Source organism: Brienomyrus brachyistius, chromosome 12 (genome assembly GCF_023856365.1).
Source record: "Brienomyrus brachyistius isolate T26 chromosome 12, BBRACH_0.4, whole genome shotgun sequence".
In the NCBI taxonomy this organism is placed as follows: domain Eukaryota; kingdom Metazoa; phylum Chordata; class Actinopteri; order Osteoglossiformes; family Mormyridae; genus Brienomyrus; species Brienomyrus brachyistius.
Genome location: NC_064544.1, coordinates 17,702,535 through 17,719,645, shown reverse-complemented (window position 1 = coordinate 17,719,645; position 17,111 = coordinate 17,702,535). Strand labels below are relative to the sequence as shown.

General features: G+C 47.0%; 3 protein-coding genes across 3 annotated transcripts; 2 read left to right on the top strand and 1 right to left on the bottom strand.

Moving 5' to 3' along the window:
- The first annotated feature begins 3,903 nt into the window (after positions 1 to 3,903).
- Positions 3,904 to 6,442, top strand: grpel1 (GrpE-like 1, mitochondrial). The gene is made up of 4 exons (XM_048971468.1): positions 3,904 to 4,029; positions 5,008 to 5,164; positions 5,449 to 5,530; positions 5,908 to 6,442. Exons 1-4 carry the CDS (start codon positions 3,962 to 3,964, stop codon positions 6,252 to 6,254), a joined length of 654 nt encoding a protein of 217 aa, XP_048827425.1. The 5' UTR covers positions 3,904 to 3,961; the 3' UTR covers positions 6,255 to 6,442.
- Positions 6,443 to 9,208: 2,766 nt separating this feature from the next.
- Positions 9,209 to 14,668, bottom strand: tada2b (transcriptional adaptor 2B). The gene is made up of 2 exons (XM_048971467.1): positions 14,399 to 14,668; positions 9,209 to 13,625 (listed from the first exon to the last, which is right to left on the bottom strand). Exons 1-2 carry the CDS (start codon positions 14,666 to 14,668, stop codon positions 12,453 to 12,455), a joined length of 1,443 nt encoding a protein of 480 aa, XP_048827424.1. The 3' UTR covers positions 9,209 to 12,452.
- Positions 14,669 to 14,700: 32 nt separating this feature from the next.
- Positions 14,701 to 16,935, top strand: ccdc96 (coiled-coil domain containing 96). The gene has a single exon (XM_048971466.1). It carries the CDS (start codon positions 14,979 to 14,981, stop codon positions 16,473 to 16,475), a length of 1,497 nt encoding a protein of 498 aa, XP_048827423.1. The 5' UTR covers positions 14,701 to 14,978; the 3' UTR covers positions 16,476 to 16,935.
- The last annotated feature ends 176 nt before the right edge of the window (positions 16,936 to 17,111 follow it).

Here is a 17,111-nt window from a genome sequence, read left to right as displayed (position 1 = left end):
AGGCCAGAAAAGAAGACGAGAAGAGATAAAGACAGGCCAGAAAAAAGAGATATACAGACAGACCAGGAAAGAGAGGGAGAGAAATAGGGGGAAAGATACAGTACACAGACAGGCCATAGAAGAGAGAGAGAGAGAGAGAGAGAGAGAGAGAGAGAGAGAGGTGATTGCCCTATGATGCTGTCAGCTCATGAATATGCAAAGCAAAATTTTCATTGTTTGGGGAGTTTCGGATATAAAAGTTGGGGGAGGGGTGTTTTCTGTACAAGGGATGTGCTTAAAATCCACTGAGAGTTCAGCTAGACTTTATATGTTCCAGGCCATATTATGACTTGTCATATTCACTCAAATACAACAGAGATCATTCAAAGTCTTCGAGCGTAGAAGTACACGATGCCTTTGCTGTTTAATTATAAAATGATCAGAAAAAGAGGCTTATATTTTAGTAGTTATTGTCACTGATATGCCATAACACCAGCGTATCCATATCCTACAAAGCACAGATACAAACATCACCACTGCTACGCTTTTAATTAAAAAGATGGAATAACTTTCCCCCACGTTCTCCTTTCCCACTCGACATCAAACAGCAGCACCGTTGTTCTCCCTGCATTATGTAATGTGTCGCACATCACAGGCTATTCCAGACGCAATGCAGCCACCCTATTTTCTATCATAGCCCCTCTGAAAAAAATCTTATAAATCCATGTAACCTTTTTATCCCACATATTTGTACATATTCTATTGGTGGCTGAGCCCCCTGTGGATCAAATCCAAGGATTGCCCCTGTATGACATCATTGTTGTCTCTGACTTTCCTCAGCATGAAAAATCTACTAATACAATCCCAATACCATCATTTTTTTATTGTAAGTTATGGAACATTATGACCAGATGTGAGCCATAATTTTGAGTGTCAGACATTATGAATTTAAAGCAATTAACATACAGCTCTGGAAAAAATTAAGAGACCACAGCAACAGTTTTAGTTTCACTCATTTCTCAGTTTATGGAAATTCATCTGTGCAAAATATGGATTTTTAATTTTTTTTTTGCAAACTCCAGCCTGGCTCTTCTCTGTTACTCATTAATGAAGGGTTTCTTCCTTGCTGTATGGCTCTTCAGTCCTGACTCTAGGAGCCTGATACACACTGTCCTAGCAGTGCACTTCACACCACTTAATGTTTCCCATTCCTTTTGAAGGTCACTTGATGTCATCCTTCGATGCATGGGAAACTGGCAGGTAAGTTGACGGTCATCTCCGGCATTAGAAAGCCGCTTCTGCCCTCTACCTGCCTGGTTCTTGGTTACTGCCCGTGTCTCCTGCTTCACTCCTGCTCGTCTTTGTGTAAAAACAGATCCGTGTAAGGATTGTCATCCCCATTGTGAAATCATATTATCACTGAAGTGGGAAATTTCTTTGGCACCTCATTCTAGCCAGTATATTACTCATACATCTTTCAGGAAAAGCGCTTGTCATATTGCTGTCATCCTTTGAACGTGACACACGATCTGCCAAAGTCATCAAAGCAGAGACGCTGTGGGTCAGGGTGACAGGACAGTGGGAGAGGATTGTGTGAATAAATGAAGCGGTCTGTGCCCTCGGTACTTGTCAGGGTATAGTACAGCAGTGGGGCTCCATGCATATGCAGCAGCCACGCCAAACCGCAGAGCTGCAACATGCTGATACGAGTTTTATTCTCCTCACTGATCTGGGATCTGGGATCCACCCACAGCCACCCCCCTCCATCGCTTATTTGAGAGTCACTGGCTTATATGGCTCTGTTTGCCATGGGATTTCCCTGTGGAATCGGCACCTTCTCCCCGTGTCACCGTGGGCTTTCCTCCAGGTTCTCCTCTCCCCCCCCCCCCATAGTCCCAAAACATGCCGAGGTGAAGTTGCCAGATTGTGCATAGGCGTAAACGACAGTTTCCCATGCATCGAAGGATGACATCAAGTGACCTTCAATAGGAATGGGAAGCATTAAGTGCAGGTGTGAAGTGCACTGCTAGGACAGTGTGTATCAGGCTCCTAGAAGCAGGACTGAAGTCCCATAAAGCAAGGAAGAAGCCCTTCATTAATGAGAAGCAGGGAAGAGCCAGGCTGCAGTTTGCAGAAAAATATCTATTATTCACAGACGCACAGCCATAAATTGTGAAATGAGTGAAACAAAAAATTGTGCTGTATATTTAGAATTTGGTAATCAGTGTTGACACACCACATTACCCAACAACGAAACCTGCCCTCTGCATTTAACCCATATGTGATGTAGTGACATAGCAGGGGGCAACTAATTCAGCACCCAGGGAGCAGTGCTTGGGGTGGCACCTTGCTCAGGGTACCTCAGTGGCGACTTGCTGGTCGGGGATTAGAACCAGCAATCTTTCACTTATAAGTGCACTTCCCTAACCATTAAGCCACCACTACCCACAATTTGACAACATTGGTATGTACATTCACAGACAACGTAGAACATAAATTAAGAAAAAGAGAATAAGTAGAAATATATATTTTTTTTATTTAAAAGTTCATCAGTGTTTAAAGACAGCCCTGGTTAAGGGGTGGAGTGCAGTTACTTCCTGTAGACAGCAGAGTAACAAGGATTTGACTTCCTGTCGTGCTCAGACACAGGGAAGGGCGATGGAATGCAAAGTCTATCGTAACTTAAGGTTTATGGGGTATTCATGGAAACTGTTTTTACTGTTTTTTTTCTAATAGTAGTGACACTGTAGTAGTTACTGCTGAATTAGCTAAGAAGTCTCTCTGCTTTGAAACACAAATTAATAATTGAAAAATAACACATGGAAGATTAGTCGTCTCCATAATTTCCGCAGGGATCTGTAAAGTCCATCTTAATTGTACTTTATAAGCAGCAAACTCTATTAATTGAATGGGAGGATGAATGGCTAGCACTCCGATGTGACACGTACAGCTAGCCTCCCTGATTTAATAAATCATTTAACCTTTAATCCTGTGAATTAAGAAAAATACATGAAATTTTACATTGATCAGCGAAAGCTGCAATATTGGGAGAAATCTGAAAGATCTGCTGGTAAATGTGCTTATCTGACATCCAGCTCTCATCTCTTTACTACATGTCTGGGGAAGAAAGATTAAACACGTAGTTCCTGAGTGGTGGATGTAAGGTGGTACTGATGATGAATTATGTAAGAGACAATATGTAACGTATAAAACAAGAAACTCATTTTGATCTGTGACATGAATCAGTACTAATGTCAATTAAAGTATTTGTTATTATTTAAAAACACCACTGTACTCTGTTATGATTGCACTGGGTAGTTGTCCTTCATTCCTGTTTTCACTGTGTCCTGTTATCTGCACTCCTCTCGGTGTTAACTGCGTTTACACCGAACCGCAAGGCAAAAGAGTTCTGAGTTTATAATTTGTTTCTTTATATTTTTTTCCCTAAACGTGATTCATTTTCAATGTGTAACATATGTTAAATTTCATCAGTGCTAACTAGGACACAGAGTATGACCTTATGTAAGGAAGTTTGTATCTTTATCTGAAAGTATGTGCGTTCAAGTTCTGTGATGAGTAATCATGCAATTAATCAAGGCCCTTAACCTCAAAAACTACCTCAGGGAGCTCACTAACCCTGATCACAAGCTTTCCTCATTTCTACGACGCTTTGGGCAGTGGTGTCTAGTGAAATATGTAAAGGTAATAAGTTGTGTTGGCCAGTGAGAGACGATTGAGAAAAAGCCGCAGTCATACATACTGACTCCGCCCGGCTTAACCTTACCCTGGAAATCGTCCTTGGTCACGTGCGCCGACCTTCTGCGTGATTTCAACCAAACTACTTGAACAGAGACGTGCGCGCCCTGTCATTGGACGTTTTGAAGGGCGTCGGCGGCCTCGCGCTATGATTGGTTCAGACTCAATACCATGGACAGCACGTTTATTTGCGCCGTCAGCGTGTGTGAGCTGCGACCGACCGAAAATGGCGAGCTGGTGCGTACGGGCTGTGAGGCAGAGTTATGCTATTGTGGCATCACCTGCTTTATTAAGGTAAAAGGAGTCCGCTAAAGGGATAGCTTCCAGAACAAAATTATTTAACTAAAAAAATCTTAGCATGACAAAGGGGCTTATATGGGTCTTAGTTGCAGTGACGATGCTGTCATAACCTCGTGTCTGAGCTTTCTTTAGGTATTATAACAGCAGCTGAACGGGATAACTTTTAATTTCTGAGTAGTATGTTCCCGAACGATTTCCCTATTTATGTGTTGCGGAATAGCTAGCTGCGTTTCGTTCTGTTGCACGGCACTTGCTAATTGAATATAAATGCCCTAAGTGCGGGCTCGAATTCTTACTGATGAATATCGCCAACATTTTGTAGTGGCAAATCCTGCCACTCATGCGAAACGTGCGGGTCAGTATTTGGTGATTCGAATTCAGATTCGCAAAGACAGGCGGTCACATTTAAAAGGAATTGTCAATGTCGGCATGTCGAAATGCACTCTACTGAATAAAACCGTCGCTCCGGTTCTACTTCACCTGCACTCTTGTAAATATATCAATCTGCTCAGCAAAGGAACTTTTTTTTACTCTATGTTTATTTAAGTACTGCCCATAATATTGCACTTGAGTTTATTTATTTATCTAACCGACTGTCTCCCTCTGTATTGTATAATATCGCACTGAACACCGCAGCAATTTCCTGATGTTGTAAACCTGCTCAACATTTGGCAATAAAGTCCATTCTGATTCTGATTCTGAAATCTTGGGATCTCATGTCAAGCAGGTTAACTGCTTTACCCCTTGGTCGGACTTCATGAAGAATTAAATTCCCTTGGTCTTCACCAGTTATTCTAAAACCCTATTCCTCATTATAGTTAAAGATCGTGGTGATAGTATTGTAGTTGGTTTTAATGAATTTGAGCCACTACTACCTGGATCTTGCATTTACCCAGCTGAAGCATGTTGGATCTTATTCCTAAAGTGCTGGAACGTTACATTTCAAATAAGTGCTTCCTCCACTCACCACAGGGTGGCGCCCCGTCTCCTGTGTGCAGCTGCCCCACAGAAGAACCACGGGCAGAGCCCTGAGGAGGACAATGGTGCCCCCAAGGTGGAGGTAAACGCAGCGGAGAAGGCGCTGGCAGAGGAGAAGGCCCAGCTGGAGGAGCAGCTGAAGGACATCACGGTGAGAGCACCTTCCGTGGGAGTTGTCCCTGGTGCGCCCCCTTGTGTCCCGACTGGTCATTGCCCTTGAGGTTTCCTAGGTTTCAGTAATCTCTCTTAAGGAACAGGTTGGATTTGCATTTTTAGCTGACAGGACTTTTGAACATGTCGGGCGCCCTCATTGGACGCTGCTAATTTGTAGAGTAAAGAGATGAAGTTACTTATTGATTTTTAGAGAGGCCTTTGGTGTTGCTTTCCGGTAAGGGCCCTTACCTGACATGTTTTCCTGTAATCTGGCACTAACAGGACAAATACAGGAGAGCCCTGGCAGACACTGAAAATCTACGACAGCGGAGCCAGAAGCTGGTGGAAGATGCAAAGTTATACGGTACATAAGTATCAGAATTCTGCTATGGGCTGGTGCCCCATCCTGGGTTATTCTCTGGCTTGTGCCTGTTGTTTCCAGGATAAGCTCTGGAGCCCTGTCACCCTGCATAGGACAAGGGGGTGTATGGAGCCTGGGTGTATGGATGGATAAGTGTTCAGGCGCGTCGATAGAAAAAGGTTTAAGCACGTAATTCAGTGTCTAAATCTGTTGCTTGTTACAATCTGCAGTGACAGTTCCTTTTTGCGTTAAGGTGCATGTTCAAATAAACAGAAAGCATGGATTTTGCTGGCATAAGAGAACTTGTTTCTTAATGTTGGGTTTTAGTAGTTGTGCCACGTTCATGGCGTGAAGTTACTGACGAGAAACAATCTGACCAGGAATTCAGGGTTTCTGCAAAGACCTGCTGGAAGTAGCCGATATCCTGGAGAAGGCGACGCAGAGCGTGCCCAAAGAGGAGGTGAAGGAGGACAACCCCCACCTGAAGAACTTGTATGACGGGCTGGTGATGACAGAGATGCAGATCCAGAAGGTGTTCACCAAGCACGGCTTGATCAAACTCAGCCCAGAAGGGCAAAGGTTTGACCCGTATGAACACGAAGCGCTCTTCCACGCCCCTGTAGAGGGCAAGGAGCCGGGCACGGTTGCCATAGTCACCAAGGTGGGCTACAAGCTGCACGGCCGCACTCTGAGGCCAGCTCTGGTGGGTGTGGCCAAAGCTCCTTAGCATGTTCCCTGATGAAGGTGACAGGTCTCTGTGGGCACAGCCGGCGTTCTGCCTGGTGCCTGCAGGTCGGAAATCCAACAACTGAATGATGTTTTTCTGGACTTCAAGCACAACCTGTCATCACTGTATTTTGTTTTTTCTAAACGTCACAAGGTCTACAGAGATCTGTAGGTAACATTTTCCAGACCTGTGTGTGTGTGTGTATGTATGTGTATATATATATATATATATATATATATATATATATATATATATATATATATATATATATATATATATATATATATATAAATTGTTACTTACATAATTGTAAGTGAAATTTTAGCCTATTCATCACCTTTTCTGTATGTACTCAGCTGGGTGAGTTGTGTGGACCAGGATAGACAGTTGATCATATAAATTAAAGGCCTCTGTCAGCAAGTCCCAGCATGGAGACGAGCAGGAAATGTGTTTATCTTTCAGGCTGACCCCGTTTTTGTCTAATAAAATGCGAGGAAAAGCCGAAAACTGCTTCTGTAGGGGGATGTGATAAGCGAGTCATTCAGACCTGGTCTGCTGGGGAAACAGCCATGGGAATTCCAAGTTTGCATTCCTTGTAAGCAGAGACTGAAAATATGAACTGAAATTAATTGATTAATTGAAGTATGTCTGTTGGAAACTGTAAATCCTTTTTCTGTTATAAAGTACATATTTAAATTCCCTACCACAAGTTACAGAACATCAGTGTGTATTATCTATGATGAGGAAGTCAGGACCAAGACACTCAATATATACACAGATGAGCCGAAATTATTAAGACCATCTCAATGTGAAGTGAATAACATTGATTGTCTCATTAAACTGTACGTGTCAAGGTCTGGGATATATTAGACAGTATCCTAACATTCAGTACTTTTAGTTGACATTGAATGCGGACGACAGGGCAGGGGTAAAGATCCGAGTGACTATGATATGGGCCAAATCGTTACAGGCAAACAAATGGGTCCGAGCTTCTCTGAAACGGCAAGGGATGGGGGGTGCTCATGGTCAGCTGTGGTGAGCATGCACTAAGAGTGGTGTGAGGCCACGATCCGCCGACGGGGTGGGATGTGAACGAAGGCCACCCTGTGTGGTACGACTGAGGCACAAATGGCAGATAATTTCGATAAAGGTCACGTGAGTGATATCACAACACACAGTGTCGCCGCGGGCCAATCAGAGCGTCTATGCTGAGCCCTGGCCACCGACGATGGGCACAAATGCATTGAAACTGAACCTTGGCGCGATGGAAGAAGGTTGCCTGGTCTGAAGAATCCCATTTTCTGTTGCGTCACGGATGGCTGCGTATGTGTCAAGCATCTGTGGGATGCGTTGGACTGAGAAGTCTAAGCTGCGGTTATGCAGCCCTTCATCAGAATTACCTACCGTTTGCGCTTCAGTGGTACTACGCAGGATAACCTTTGCTAGCATCCCACATTGACGAGTCTTAGCTGCCGGACCCCCCTGTCGCCGATTGTGGCTTCTCTCCCCCCGCACCACTCTCAGCAGGTACTCATCCAGGCCGGCTGTCGGCTACCCCCCCCAATCCAAGCCGTTTCTAAGACACTTGGATCCATTTGTCTGACTCTAATTACTTGACCCTTACAAAAGTCACTTGGATATTTTCTCCTGCCCTGTTATTCTGTATTCCACACGTTGGCTGCTAGTACTGAATGCCGGTTTGCTAAATAATATATCCCAGACCTTGATGTGCAGTGTTTAACGAGATGGTGAAGATTGTACATGTCACGCGAGAGTGGTTATAATGTTTGGGCTCAATGGTGTATATCTGTAATAACTGGAGGTATTCGCACCCCTTTCAGTGTGTTGATTCCTTTTGTTTCTGTCACTGTGAGTATTATAGCGTGTTCAAAGCCCAGAGGTGGAGGAGGCACACAAGCTGAAGCTCAGAGGAGCAGGGGTGAAGGTCCTACGCACTGGCGAAACGACATAATCCTGACAGGTAGCTTAAGGATGGCAGACTCAACAGTCACCAGTCATCTTCCCAGATCGCTGATGGCAGATACTGCGTTGCTAGGGGGTGTGGTGACACCGTATAGTTACTCTGCGTATCAGTATGCTGCCCAGATCGCGAAGAAGCTTCTTCAAAGTTTTTTTCTGAAGGCATCTGCTGAATGTCAAATAGATCGGCTACCACAACTAGCTTAGCATCTTGGACTCGAAAAGCCCTTTTTTTGTCCTGCAGCTTTCCCTGCCAAAATATGAAGATCTGCTTTAGTCTTTCACTATGTGTCAAGGTCATGGACGTGCGCGCGCACACACACACACACAGCGGGTGTCCGCTGGACGGGCATTGAGCTTTATAGTCAGCCTGCAACAAAGAGGGTAGCATCCGCCGTATGCAGCGGAGACGTCCACGAGCACGCTAATAAGCGAGAAACCATGGCAACAGCAGATTGCTCCCGGCCGACGCGTGCGCTGCATGACACCATAACGTGACTGGAGTTTGTTAAAAGGACGCTTCCCTAAGGGAGGGAGAAAAAAAATACCCACTGAAGCCAGAATGGGTGTAAAAAGCATCTGTAAGAATAACATTCGCCCACTCACAGAATTGCAGGTTCTGACGTTAACCTGTCCCCAAAGCACGGAACCTGTCATCAAATGCCTTTACACTAATGGATGAAGGCTTGTGTGTAATCCAGATGTTCATGTGATATAGAATAGTGATGTATTATTCACCTCCATGGGGAAAAACTGTTCGCTCACCCCATCTCATTCACAGACACACAAATCTGGTGCCTAATAGTGGCGTCAGGCAGCAAGTCCTGGGATTTGATCCACCGACCTTCCGATTGCAGGCACAGAATCCCGACCTGCTGAGCCACACGTTGTCCCCCTCAACCTTCCGTGCATAACACCCTTCACCCCTCCTCCCCCCACAGGCCTGAAAAAATAAGGATGAACACACACAGCTGTAAAGGATGTGAACTTTAATACAAAACACAATGACAACCTGCCACGTGCAGCGATGGAGCGAGGGGCCCGCCGATGCCTCCCTTCACAGCTTTGACATCACAAAGGGCCCCGGGGGCCGAGGGCCTCCCAACACCTACAGCCTCTGCGCTTTACTCTTTATTACTTATTACAAAAGGTAAAAAACGTTCCGGAAATAAAATACTTTACATTTCTTGAATCAGCATTTATAGTCCTCTGTCTTACTCATTTTACAAAAAATACTTATTTTCTAAAATATTTGACAAATTCCCAATGAAATAACATACAAACTGAAAATATTTCCATGGAAAAAGCCAGGTATACTTTTTTTTTTTTATTTACAATGACTTTGAATTAATAAATTACCCAATTATTTCAATCAGATCTGAATGCACTGCTGATTAATACTTTTTTCCCCCCCAATCTTAACATGCAAGAAAAACTAAGAAATCACATGTAAGACATCAGAAAGGAGAATGTAAAGATTTTGTTTAAATTTAGCATCTTTTTGTTAACTGCTGGTATCTTTGGGAAATAAAAAAGTGAAAATTAAAACATCTGAGCATTTACAAAATGCGAAACAGCAACCCCCCCTCCCGACCCACCCCCAGTTACAAACAGTGGACAAAGCAAACAGTGAACGATCATTGCTAGCAGACATCCAGCGTGTTAGGCTCACTAGGTTAGACACGCGTGTCGGGACATGCAGATGGTAAGCGGCTGGCTACTTAACATGCTCTCACAGTACAGTGAAGCACCACAGAACACAGACGGCAGGGCGCTTTGCATCGCAGGTAAATCATTAATGAGAAGCGCATGCATCCCGTGGGACACTGCAGAACGACGGCAGGGATCTACACATTCAGTCTGTCTTCATTAATGAAGCGGACGCTCAGCATAATTCACCGTATTCTGGTAATGTGCCTTTTTTTATACACGTTTGGGGCAAATAAAACGTTAAGCGGCTGGTCTGCTGGCTTCTCTTCAATGTATCTGCCCCTAGTTCGAGCCCCACTGGCCCTCATCAGCTGCTCTTAAACACAGTGTGTGGTCCTACGTCAGGTCAGACCCCAACTCCAGGGGTCTCGCTTTCAACAAGGAGCCCCTGTCCTCCAAGTACAGGGGCCTCCGCCCAGTCCTGCCCTCCTGCCTCACCTTTGCAGGACAGCACCCGCTCACTTCTGTTTCACACGGCCGCTATGCCAAACCCTCCACCGGAGGAGGGAATCCCACATAAACGACTCGTACACCAGATTCCACCTACTCTTCATCGCACGTTTCCAATGAAGCATGCTAACACCGCCACGGCCCACAGGCGCCTTCCCATAGCAACACCAACTGCAAGCTTACCGCAGCACTGGTTACCACAGTGCCCCTTATAAGTAGCACTGCTTGCCCCGTGACCTTGTCCATTAGCATTACAATGACACCGACCTGACGCAAACCAGTCCCGGCCCTTTAAGGCGCAGTGACGCTTGTGCAGCCGCTCCCAGAAGTCAATCTGCTCTCAGACAGTCTGGCCTCCCTTCACTGCACCTCTCTGGTTTGGTTATTCCATCGTTTTTGCTGGCAGCAGGAATGAAACTAAGTGAAACCCGCACGCCTTCCTAATTCCGGACTTCTGAAGGAGAATATGCAAGATTCAGATGGCAGCAGTGACCCTTAAAATTCTCACAAGTCAACACAGGAATTACTTCTGACAAATTATACTGAGGTTTTTTTTTTTTTTTTGGTACTTTTTAGACTGACATTTAAGGACAGTTACCAAGACGCTGAATTCCACATGATTTAGGGAGCAGCTGTTTTTAGCCAAGTCACAAAGTTATTGCACAAATGAGCCCAAACCAAAGCATTCCTGCTACTCCCCCACCCCTCCTGTACACGTTCACGCCATAGTCGCCCAGCTTCAGTTTTAACCAATCACAGCTGTAGATCAGTGTTTCTTAATTGGAACACGGGACTGACTAAACTCATAGACCACATGAGCCGCGGAAGACAGTGAACCATGATAGCTGCCGTTGGGACGGAAAATTACGAAGGCACAGACCAGTAACAGACATACACAATGGATTCTTTGACTAATTTCTGGATGGTACACCCAGCCTATGCACTACCACAGCCAATAAGGAAATAGAACATGCTTTGTTAAAACCAAATAATAGCTCAGCATCTACGGTTCACAATACAATCGATCAACGTGGAAGCAGGTGGACCTTGGCCTCCAGCAATATAGACGTTAAAACATGTCCGTTTGGCAAACTCGAGCTTTGTGTCCACCTTTTGCTTCATTGACGGCATAAATTAAAAGCGTAATGCCCTCCGCGGAAATGTTAAAGCAGCTTCCTTGGAAACAGTTCTCTCTCACAGGCACTGAACGATTCTGTAGCTTAGCGTCGAAACTGCAGTCTCCGATCAGAAGAGGTATGAGTGATTTTCATCAGAGACCAACAAGAAGCCCCTGCAGATGGAGAACACAAAGAAGGCTGTCACATTACCAAAGTCATCGCCCTCCACGAGACCCCGAGCTCCCTGTGTACGCTACACACATTTTGTCCACAATTGTTCCAAAGCATCTAGAGCTACACTGACGACTTAAGAGTTACAAAACTCAAAGATCAAGCTGCGATGTATCAACTGTTCACTCACTCACTCGCTCTCTCTCTCTCACACACACACATTCATTATATCTGAAAGTTCTCAATCCTCATTCCAGGAACATCTCTGCTACGGAAAGGCAACGCAGCTGCAGACGACAGACACTCGTGTCTTTTTGGGGAAGAGCATCCCCACAATGAGAACCGGCTTGCGGTAGCGCACCAGTGCGGAACACTTTAATGGAAAATAACAGTAACATACAACCTGTGGATCCGGAATCCACCTCCCAGACCGGGGGTCTCCAAGATCCGCCGCTTAGCGAAGCGCTAGGCTACCAATGACCAGGCAGATCTCATGCTCACCTGCCAAAGCCTGCCTGGGAGAGCTACGCACGAGGATTATTCTGATCAATCTGGAAAAATAGCTTTCTGAACCCCCCCCCCCCCCTTTGTGTTTTAAGTTTTTTAAGGGATAGATCTTTGCTTTTACATTGTACATTTCAAATTTACAAGCAGAAAAGCTAGATGAAAGTAGAAAAAAAGATGGAAGGAACCAACAATGGCATTAGAGTCTAGTAGTTTGGCCCGTCTGGAACCTGCAGGGAGAGCGACGAGACGCAGAATGTGACTGCTAGGAGGCGTCCCGCGATATCCAGCCACTCTCCGTCAGGAAGCTCAGGATCCTCTTTTTGAGGACTTTGTCCAAGTAGCTGGGCAGTCGGCTTTTGGCGGGAATGCCCTGCCTCTTCTGCAAGTGGTCTTTTATGATGATGGTCTTCACCGTCACGTAACGCATGGGGCTAAGGTTCAGGGAGTTGCACAGGACCTTCTCACGGTCCGACAGCAGCTCGAAGCCTGAGAGGTTCTCAATGGCGGAGAATTCACCTTCCTTGCCTTCCTCCTTCACGCCACCGGCCCCGCCCCCTCCGGCTCCGCCCCCACCACCTGCCCCGCCCCCTCCTCCCCGTTTTGACTGCGTCACGCTCTTGTTCTCCTTCCGCTTCTCACGCTTGTGCCGCGCCGCCTCGTACTCCAGAGAGTCGTCCAGCTTGGTGATGCCGTTGCGCCGGTATCGCTGCAGCTCTCGCACCTTGGCCCGCAGCGCCCGTTCCTTGTGCATGTTCTCGAAGAACTCCTCGAACTCCCGATGGGCCATGAACTGACACAGTGCCCGCAGTTTTAGCCGCTGCTCCTTCTCCTCCTTGGTGATCTTGCGCTTGGGCACAGCCGGAGCTGACGACGAGCCCACGGTCGCTAAAGGTGCCGATGATGCTGCACCCAACCCAACCCCACCCCCGATCCCGCCCCCAACCCCACCGACTCCGCCCCCACCCAGGACAGGCTTGTCCTTCTCCTTGTCCTTCTTGTCCTTGCCCAGGAAGGTGGGCACCAGGTTGTAATCTCGGGCGATGTTCTTGCGCCGCTGTCGCTCACGGAGCTTGCGGACGTACATGTCCACGTGGGCGCGCTTCATCTCTATCTCCACGTCATCGTCGTCGTAGTTGACGGACAGACCGCTGATAAGCTTTTCCGCCTCCTGGTCGTACTCGATCTCGTAATCATCACGTAACGGCATGTAGCCCAGCTGCTGCTGCTCGGCGACAGAGATGTCCAGCGGGGGCAGGGGCGTGGTCAGGCTGGGGGACAATGGGCCCCCGCTCGGGCATGTGTGGTCCGTCACCCGGTTGGGGATGCTGTCAGGGATGCAGGCCTTGCCGAGGTTGCCATGGATGTACATGCTGACATAGTGGTCCATCACCTCCTGCGGGCTCCGCGATGCCCCCACGTGTGCGGCCATGTCCTCCTGTCAACACGGAGATACAGGCGTTGTGGATACTCTGCACAATGATACACAGCTAAGACCATAGGTTGTGAAATCTGTTTTGCTATAAGAAGTATAATTATATTGTGACATTTCATAATAAAAAAACGAGGAAGCAAAAAAATGCAATTCATACAGCTGATTATTACCTAAAAACATAATTTATGCATATGTATCGAGTATTAATTGCAAGAAGCACCGACTGTTTTACTGAGCGAGTTACCTTTACTAACTGGAGAAGTCCTAATTTATTATTATACTTAGCGTGAATAATATACGACAAATTCGAAAACACGACCTAACACAAAACGAGTTTAACCGTAGTTGTTCCCACTGTTTTCCCATAATAATAAATGCATTGCTAATTACATGGAAAACTGTATTTTACTCTTTTGAGCAAAATATTTTCAGCGCCATAAGTGAACACGCATATACACCAGCGATTCCAGGGGTTACGGAAACCACCAGTGTTGGCTACTTTATGTTATATGCATTCATTTTCTCGACTGCATGCCTCTTGCACATATGGGTATGGCAGAGGGGTACTCTCCTAGACTTCAGAGTAGGATATGTCTCCTCAAATAAACAGAATCAGATCCTCAATCGTTAAGGCCATCAAATAACACATGCATCTTCCAAGAAATGTGCAGGAGTTTCGGTACTAAACGACTTTTATGTGCAATGGCTAGGAAGCTAGTTTTGTTAATGAATGTAAGGATTATGCACGTCCTTGCTAGCTAGGTAGAAGAGCCTACCCAGTTGCCAAAGCCGAACTGCTCGATCGCATCGAGCAGCAGCTGCTCTTCCCTGCTGGTCCATCCTCCCTCTGCTTCGGGACCCCAGAGAGTGAAGCGCCCGCCGTCCACTTGCTGGTAGCCGTGCCATCGCCGATGGCTGCCTATTTCTGCCCCGGCGGAGAAACACTCCGGACACAATTCAATGTCCTGGCAATCCGTGCAGCGAAGCCTGAGGTTCGTCACGTCTGCCAGGCAGTTCACGCAGTACTTCTTCCCCAGGTCGGCCATGTCGCTGGCTCCTGCTTGTTGTTGGAAGCAGCGGCGCCTCGAAGGCAGGGCATGCGTACTGTCACGCATGCGTACAACGTACTGCGTCTCATTAATATTAATTAAAGCGCAGGACGCTATGATTGGTCAATCCTTCCTCCCCCCCCTTCGTTACCATAACAATCCCGAAACACGACCTAAGCAACTCGGTGAGCTGTGCCTCAATGCTTTTGCTTGTATTTCGTAACCAAATAATAATAACAAATCGGATTAATAAACTACAGCTTTACTGACATTATTGAAATATAATAACACATTTAAGGGCAATAATATGGAATTGGAGGAATGTGGTGTAAAAACTGAACTTTTAATGGATGGGTTAAACTCTGCTGATGACGATGAAAGCACAGAACAGACGAAGGAAGATGAAAGTGCAGAAGAGACACGAACTTCAGAGAAGTTTGATGACAAATTACCAGGCAGCAGTGGCAGTGATGACAAAATAGAAAGTGCGGCTGGCAATGCAGACACAGCGGAAGGAACAGGAGATACCAGGTATGACAATGGGGACCAGGAGACAGGAGCCAGTCACAGCAACTGTAAACATGAGGGTGAAGAGCTAAGAACATCGGAGAGCGCTGACCCAGAAACCAAGGTCACCAGTGAGGCTGAAGTCGCCCAAGAGGTTCAAGTCGAGCTTCTGGACACCAAGATGTTTGACCAAGAGGAAACAGGAGACTCCCACCTCCTAACTAGGGAGACAGTCTCTGGTGAGGAAGGCCAGCAGTTTACAGAAGTGGGCACTGCGATGGGGAGGGGGGCCCTTAACTTAAGCCCCAACACACCTGAGATGAAGGGCTGCTTAGTAGAGGAGGTCCAGGGGAGCGAACTGAGCTACGAGGAGAGCAAGAAGGAGCTGGAGGAGCTTCAGGCCGAAGGGGATCAGCTCAGCCAGCTGAACAGGCAGTTTCAGGCAAAGCTGGCAGAGTATTTCCTCCAGAGGAGGGGGGAGGAGGAGCGGCCTGAGAGGAGTGATGGGCACCGTTACCTCGTCTTCACCTCCCGCATACAGGAGATCAGGCAGCAACACCAGCAGCACAAAGAGCACTTCGGGAGGCAAGAGGAGGAGCTGCGACAGCAGGTGCAGGAGACCCTTCGCCAGGCAGAGCTGGAGTGGCAGGCCCTCCAGGCCCGGAAGCAGGAGGTGGCAGGACCAGCACTGGCCCGGCACCTGGGCAAGGAAGCCGCAAAGGCCCAGATGGAGCAGATCCAAGCAGCCGAGCGGCACAAGGAGAAGGAGCTGGCGCGTGTGCGCCTGGAGAACATCAAGCTGAAGGCTGGCATTGCCAAAGGTGAGAGCGCGCTGTCCGCCAAGAAGGGGCTGGCGGAGGGGCTGCACATCCTCGACTTCGAGCAGCTGAAGCTGGAGAACCAGACGTACAGCGATAAGGTCGAGGAGCGAGACGAGGAGATTCTGAAGCTGCGCAACAAGATCGCGGGGGCCGTGCGCGTGCTGACGCACGTCAAGGAGAAGATGCAATGGGTGCAGATGGAGAAGCGAACGCGGCGCTCGCAGCTGGCGGAGATGGAGGCGGCGGTGGCACGGTCGCGCGACTCTCTGACACGCGCCAAGCGAGCTCGGGACCGGGTGCGGGCAGACAACCTGCGGCTGCGCCAACGCAGCGGGCTGCTGGGGAAGAGCGTGCTGCTGCGAGACATGGAGGAACGGGTGGGCGATGTCATGGCGCTGGAGCTCAGGCTGGGGGCGCTGAAGAGCAGGAACTACAAAGCCGAGAGGAATGTGGAGCAGACCTGGGACACACCATAGTGAGAAAGACAGGCAGACAGACAGACATGTAAACTGTCACACATGCAGGTTTTCAGATCTATTAGTGATGGACTAATATTTAGCATCACTACAGGTGTCGTTAGAGATTTTTGGGCTCCATGAAAGCATATCATATTGGGCCCCAACCCAGCCCAACTGTATTTTGGAATTCTTGGAATCATCCTAACTGCTCCCCCCCCCCAACCTCCCTTATGGTGTCTCTGAACATCACCATGCTTAAATATTAAAAAGGCGATTTGTCATTTAATGCAGTTTATTTTTTTATATCAGTTTTTAGCAACAGACTGAGTCGTAACTGAATCCTCAGCAGATATGGGTTCTTTTGCAGTACATTGCAGTTTAACACAACAAACAGCATGTTCCACAGTGAGATTTTCCCCAAATGTGTATGACAGTTAGAAGATGATTTTAGAGGAATAAAAGACAAGCTGTAGTTTCATTTTGCTCTCTCACTCTGCATGGTTCTTCCTCGATTTCTGTGTGTGAAAGTTTCAGGTTTTATTGTCACAAGTGTGCGGAGGAACACAGTGAAATTCCTATGCCACAGTTACAGGTGGGTGGGGGGGGGCAGTGGGACAAATAGCAATGTAATGCAGTATAAGAACGAGCAAACAA

Coding starts and splice junctions, on each gene's coding strand:
- grpel1 (XM_048971468.1), top strand. CDS start 3,962: ATGGCGAGCTGGTGCGTACGGGCTGTGAGGCAGAGTTATGCTATTGTG. Junction 4,030..5,007: donor GCATCACCTGCTTTATTAAG/GTAAAAGGAGTC, acceptor CACTCACCACAG/GGTGGCGCCCCGTCTCCTGT. Junction 5,531..5,907: donor GGAAGATGCAAAGTTATACG/GTACATAAGTAT, acceptor CAATCTGACCAG/GAATTCAGGGTTTCTGCAAA.
- tada2b (XM_048971467.1), bottom strand. CDS start 14,668: ATGGCCGACCTGGGGAAGAAGTACTGCGTGAACTGCCTGGCAGACGTG. Junction 13,626..14,398: donor AGTTCGGCTTTGGCAACTGG/GTAGGCTCTTCT, acceptor CCGTGTTGACAG/GAGGACATGGCCGCACACGT.
- ccdc96 (XM_048971466.1), top strand. CDS start 14,979: ATGGAATTGGAGGAATGTGGTGTAAAAACTGAACTTTTAATGGATGGG.